This window comes from Limulus polyphemus, unplaced genomic scaffold (assembly GCF_000517525.1).
Source record: "Limulus polyphemus unplaced genomic scaffold, Limulus_polyphemus-2.1.2 Scaffold4882, whole genome shotgun sequence".
In the NCBI taxonomy this organism is placed as follows: domain Eukaryota; kingdom Metazoa; phylum Arthropoda; class Merostomata; order Xiphosura; family Limulidae; genus Limulus; species Limulus polyphemus.
The window spans coordinates 69,863-76,718 of record NW_013670492.1 but is presented as its reverse complement, the minus strand read 5'-3'; the positions used below and the strand labels follow the sequence as shown (position 1 = coordinate 76,718).

Below are 6,856 nucleotides of genomic sequence, written 5' to 3'. Positions count from 1 at the left end.
GTACGAGTTTGATGACTTTGTGAACAGGGGCAGCCTTGACCTTAATTGCAGGGGCTTCCTGAACTGACACCTGGACATCAGCAGGGTTGGCATTAGCAGTTCCTGGTTCATTGGTTTCAATGGATGGCTTGAATCCACTGGCATCAGAGGTGTAAGATACTCGTCGGAAGAGACCGTTTGCATCTGTGTAAGAATAGCTGCCACTGACGGCGCCACTTCCATCTCCAGACTCCTGGCGAGCGTGGGTATTACCATCTTCGTCCTTGGTGTCGTAGCTGAAGTCGAAAGGCTGGGGCTTTTCCTGGTTGCAGAGAAAATTTGTGTTACAGCTTAATATCGTATTCGTTATTGCATAAGATGAAACAAAATCCTTTAATGTTCATGTTTTAAGTTTCTTTCGATACCTTCAAACTATTTGAGACATGAGAAACAAAGCCGGATTTGCAGAAAATAAAAAATAATGATTTATAATTCGATATAATAATGCACAGTATTTTACGACGAAGGGATAGTTATTTTTTATGCAAAAAACAAGTCTGACTTTAAAAGCAGTTCTTTGGTTTCCAAATATGATGATCAAAATGAGAATTGGATAAGTAATTCATGTATTTAGAAAGGTAAAACTGGCTGTTTATTGAAATATACACACTTCATTCGTCTTTACAGCTAGGTTTAGAACTGAACTTTTCTTTATACCTCGATAGGGTAAATTATGAAATGAAAACATTAGTTTTCATCTGGGTTGGTGAAATGTGACGATGCTACAAACTTTAATTCTCTGCTGATCATATTTTGGATTTGTAAACTGATGTGAGATTAAATGTGTCATTAAAAATTGGATTTTTATAGAACACAAATTTTTGAGTCTTTTTCTAAAAGAATTTTAAATCGAAATTATGATAAATATAGCAGACGAACTTACAACAGGCGCAGGTTGATAAACCGGAGCATGAACAACCTTCACAGCTGGGGCAGCGTAAAAAGGATAACCAGCATAGGCAGCTGTAGCCAGCATACATAGAACAAGAACCTGCAATCAGAAGATAACGCCGTATTATATCGTTTTCTATATTTCTGCTTTTCAATAAAATACCTAACAGTTTTAATTACGTTTTACAGTGAAAGTTTATATTAGTTTCGGGTATAAGGTCATTAATTTATAAAGAATGTATTTGTGAATACTTGAGAGTTTCAGTTTTTACTGCATATATTATTATGAACATAAAATAACACTACTTCATTGAAAGCTTATCTCAGTAATGCATGGAACCTTCTTTTTTAAGATAGCACTTAAATTAAGGAACAACTACTAGAAAATTCGATGACGAGGAACCCACTTTGAGACTAATAATGGCTGTACATTTGCTGTTATGTTAAACTTATATTAAAGTGTTTCTTCATTACCCATTCAAGCCGTCTCCAGCCATTATTAACTACTAGAAAAATCATTTATAACCATTGATTCCATTAAAACTGTACACAAAAACTTTTAGAAAATATTATACCTTCAGCATCGTGTTGTCTAGATGGACTGTGGTTACAAGAAGACTCGAACAAATTTGCTGACCGTTGATACACTTGGTAGAGAGGTTTGATCAGAAAACATCTTATATACCCAGTTTTGGCCTAGTTTTGGTAGTCGAGAATCGAGGCTGACATGCTGCAAGAATAAGCAATTAAGGATGAACGAGGATGGGAGTGGTGAAAGGATAAATTGTTTTGTTTATGATTTCGTTGGATGGTTAAAAAGTGGCTATGTTATTGAGCACTTTCACTGAAAAACTGGTCCAACCCTCCCTTCCCTTAGGCTTAAATTGGTTTAATCCAAACGAAAATAGTCCATTGTGTATCGATCAGCTAAAACAATGCCGAAGCTAGGATCAACTAAATTTGCTTTAATTGTGTTTTCAACCTATAGCATTGTATTTTGATCAGTGGTTGAAAACGAATACGGTTCTCTCTGTTATCGTAACATAATCGTCGGAGGTTCGTGATGATTAGTTATTACTCTACTTATATTTTTTCCTGTAGTCTCTACTGGTGATTTTGTTGGAGCTACTTGTAACCTTATGAATATGCTATCTATATAAATAAACGTCAGTATGTGTGTATACCAGTTCTTTTTATGTTTCTACATTTCTTGATCAATCAGCACCAAACTTGATACAGTGATACAGGATAAGATAAGGAAGGTCATATAGGGTGTTGGACCCCCCCCCCCATTTAAAATTCACGTGAGTACGTTATAGGCAACGGTTGTCAGAATTTAACATTACAAGCATAATATATTCGAATTCTAAACATTTTAGTAGAAAAAAACGTTATTAAACAACTTAAGGAAGATATGTATATCTTACAGTATCTAGTGTAACAAAGCTGTAGACATGAAGAACTGGTATTCGACATCTTAGATTTCGTGTTATAGAGTACTGGCTGAGTACCCGTCATATGATGATAAATTAACATATTTTCTAAAAATTGATTATATTGTAGTAATAATTTATGTGTGGAGAATCTCTAACATTTTCTAGTATTTCACTAATTCAATATTTTTGTATACATTTGGTCATCTCCTGTATTATAATTTTGACTTGTGTATATTTTTATGTTATGTTCAAATATTCTTCTTGATAAAACCTCATAAGTTAAACCATGCGAAAAAGTTGGTCCTCGAAGAAATATTCCTACATGGTCAAATGTCTGACCCTGCAATTTGTTAATTATGATGACAAAGGAGATTTAAAAAAAAATTCCCAAAGTTAAAAAAAATTCAATTATAGTGTATTGGGATGTCACCTGTCGTGGTAAAAACATATTTAAGTTATTTGTGACACATCAGTCACTTTCGCTTATTATGTAATATGCTATTATCCATCACTTAATCTATAATTGTATTTGTATTTTTCCATATATTCAAAGAGCTTGCTGTAAATATAAAAATATATATATTTCAAATTATAGAAATACAAAAAATAATATAAAAAGACCACCCAACTGGGATTTAAACTCAAGATTTTTACATGATAGCCAGCACTATAACCACTATGACTCCCAGTTTTTGTAATCAAATGTGAAAAAATAGTTTAAATCCCTAATGTAAAGCATCACGTTATTTTGTTTTTTTCCTAGTATTGTAATATCTTTCTCTAAACGTGGTGAGATAATAATTTGAAAAATTATAAAAATTTCCACTCGACTGGGATTTGAATTCTAGACTTCAGCTTTAGACAATCCGCTGAATAAATATGTACGTTACCGACAGAGAGTCGAGCGTTACCACTAAAAAGAGCGTTATGAACAGATAGTGGCTTGTACATATATATATATATATTTTTTTTCTTTCGGCCATCTATATTCAGGGGTTTAACAGTAAATTACAGTTTAAAAGTACTACTGAGCACAACAGTAGTTCAAAGTAAATGTATATGAAAGTAGGAAAATAATATACATCTATAATTATAAGTAAGTTTTAAAAAGATCGATGTCTTATCTTGTTTTCGAGATACTCGTATTCTGTAGAACTGAGCGTGCCTGTGTGGTAGAGTTCTGGATTTCGGAGCTGGCAAGCAGAGAAGCATTCTAATTTACGACTAACTTCTTACATTAAATATGTAACCTATTAAAATCTTATTATCTCCATTGAATCAAACAGTTTGCTAGAAAGACAGCCAAAGGTGAACAAAGAAGGATAAGGAAATGACGTGAAAATATTCGTGACTGTTGACTTTCAACGTCAATAAATATCTCAAAATACTCTGCCGTTATATGTATATTTAAAATGATATCTATATAGATCATCTAAAATTCGAATGAATGTTTGTTTGAAGTTAAGCACAAAGCTACACAATGGGCTATCTTTCCTCTGCCCACCACAGGTATCGGAACCTGGTTTGTAGCGTTGTAAGTCCATTGTGGCACTGGGAGACAAATCGAACGTTAGAGTCGAGAAAAGTTTTTTATAAATGGTGATTTTTAGTTCACTGGAAACAAAATATATTTAAAACGCTTTACTCTAAATGGAAAAAAAATCATTGTGTTCATGGTATTTGAAAAACATGATATTATGAAAGTAACTTTTGTTGTTTACGTTACGATGAAGCTGAAATACCATATATTATTCAAGGATTATCTCCGCAACGCATGAATTCTTTCTTAATATACACAAAATACTTCACGCGTATACGTAAACATTCAATGCACCACCAGGTTCGAAATATCGTATCTTCTTATTTAATTTTGATTGGTTGATGATGCTTTCGCAACTTTAACACTCCTTTTCGGCCAACGGCTCCTCTTGTAGTTATAGATGTACAGGTGGTAATTCTTTAATATTTTTTATGCATTCTTTAATATTAAATTCTACAGTTACAGATACCATCATTTTGTAATAATGTCAAAGGGTAAAGGTTAGGATTATATATATATATATATAGAAATATATGGTGGTTCCTTTCTACTACAAGGTTATATTAACACCTGCATTTTACAACCAAATATTAGGGTGACTGCCTTCTCACAACTGTCTGCATGCAATGAAAAGCAGTACAAGTTGAGACGTTATTGGTCAAAGCACTCAACTACTAGCCCATAGTTTAATCTTCTGAAACAGCTAACTAGTTTGACGTTTACGTTTGGATCATGTCTGATAGGTAGAATAGTCCCAACGCCTTTGAGTGCTAGGACCACAGACATTCTCCGTTATGAGTTAAAGGATAATGACAGTATCTGGCAATGGATAGTTTTTTTTTTTTGTTAATCTCATAATACACATCTCGGTTTTGTTTTTCTACTTACTTATATATACTCCTATTAATCAATCATTTTAACAAATACCAGTACTGAAAATATCTTTAGACATAGATACTGGTAGAATATAAAATAGTTCTAGTTATTGACTAAATAGTCTTCAGAGATCAAGGTAACTATAAGAAATATTTGTTGAATTCAACGAATGTGAGTAACTAAACACTGTTATTTGTTTAATTGACAGTTTCAACAACAGTGTATAAATTATTATAAAGATAAAAGTATGTTGTTGATGGTTTCATTTGAAGGAATAATTTGATACTTTTCAAAGATTGTTTTAATTTGAATATAATTACAGATAATCTTTCCGATCATTGCTACTTTAACACCGTATTCTAAAGTGAGCTAAACTACTTATAATTTATAAAAAAAAATAATAAAAAGATTACATTGAACATCGTGTTATCTAGATAGGTTATGGCTAAACAGTAGGCTTGAAGAAATCAGTTGGCTTTTCTGAACTTAATGAAGACTATTGGCCAGAAAACATTACACACATTTATACAAAGTTTTGACATAGTTTTGACGTGGAGGAGATCGAGACTGAAATGTGGTAAAGTATGTTAAACAGAAAAATCTGGATAAACGAGGATAGGATCGGTGAAAGTGTAGCCTAAGGGCAGGGAGGGTTTGAGCCAGTTGACATCATGAAAACTCAAGAATGTAGATTTTTAACCTGCCCAACAAATCCTAAACGGATAATGGTATCGACAACAGGATACGTAAAGAGTGGTATGATGAGGAAACAAAGTAAATGTTTGTTCATTTATTGTCTTTTGAAATAGTCACACGAAGAAACTTAATGAGTTTATAATGAATATTTAAGTGACGTTTTAATTATTATTACTATAGATTAAACAGTGATTGATAATCAACAAATCTCCTTGTACTAATCTCTATTTGTTCCAATATATCTCTGTACTCAAATGATTTATTTGCCGTAATTTGCTAGTATGATTCGTGCCTATAAATCTGAATCAGTCAAGATAAATTCTGAACTGTGGATCTCAGTGCATAAATCAAGTAAATATAATAACAGCTTACAATTGGAAAATGTTTTTTCAATACGACGAACAACATCTGAACTCATAGATTTAACCAAGATATTCAGCACTGGGAGTCAAAAATTAATTTAACCATAAAAATATATGTAGGAACTCTCTATTGCCAATTCTTTTTTGAATAATGTGATAGACCGCAATATTATAACGCCCCCATGGATGAAAGGACTGGCATGTTTGTCAACAGGTTTCTATCCTGCGACCGGCATTTTGCGAGTCGAACGCTCTAGCCATTAGCCTATGGCAGGCTATAAAGAGATTAATAAATTGTTTGTACTGGCAAAGTTTTCAAATTGTGTTAAGACTAAAGGATAAAAACAGTAAATATGATATTAATTGGCTTCAGATTTGTTCCTCTGCTTTATCCACATTTCTTATTACTAGTCATTGTGTCCTTGAACAAACACTTTTCTAATATTTGCTTCGGTCCACTTAGCTACAGACTGGGTAGCAGCTAATAACAAGGAGTTAAACTGAGAGTGACTGACATCCCGCCTATGAAGAATGTGTCACTATTCATATCTGTTAGACACTGTGACACGAGAACATTTCAGGCAAGAAAGGATTAACTTTTTAACTTATTACTAATAGTTTTTATTCATTCATTTAATTATTATCTTAATTCCTAATACTTGTGATGATATTTGTTTGTAAACTTAAACCTTCACATGGCGAATACTTTTAAATTTAAATGATTTAAACATCGTTCAACTGAAATTTGACGATGGTCCCTCATATGATGAAACGTCGTTGTTCGTCATGTCAAAAATTTATTTTCCTACTGGGAACTGTTTGATGTATTTTATTAAATTTAGATTTACTGAACTGTTATTGGTACCGTTGAAATATAAAATATCCCAAATTCGCCAAAAACAAACAAAAACGCATAACCCTCTTCACGGCATTATTATATTGCAATCAAATAACATGCGGAAGTATCAAGTTTAAAAATAGAACGCATACGTAGATGTTAAGTTTCTGATAAAAGA

General features: G+C 32.7%; 1 protein-coding gene across 1 annotated transcript; it reads right to left on the bottom strand.

Annotated features, from left to right (window-relative positions):
* Nucleotides 1–40: 40 nt before the first annotated feature.
* LOC106471823 (cuticle protein 10.9-like) lies at nucleotides 41–1,015 on the bottom strand (the record flags this gene model as incomplete). Its single annotated transcript, XM_013932443.1, has 2 exons — nucleotides 923–1,015; nucleotides 41–301 (listed from the first exon to the last, which is right to left on the bottom strand). Coding segments are annotated over exons 1-2 (354 nt in total), but the record flags the coding sequence as incomplete, so codon positions are not given.
* Between the last annotated feature and the right edge of the window lie 5,841 nt (nucleotides 1,016–6,856).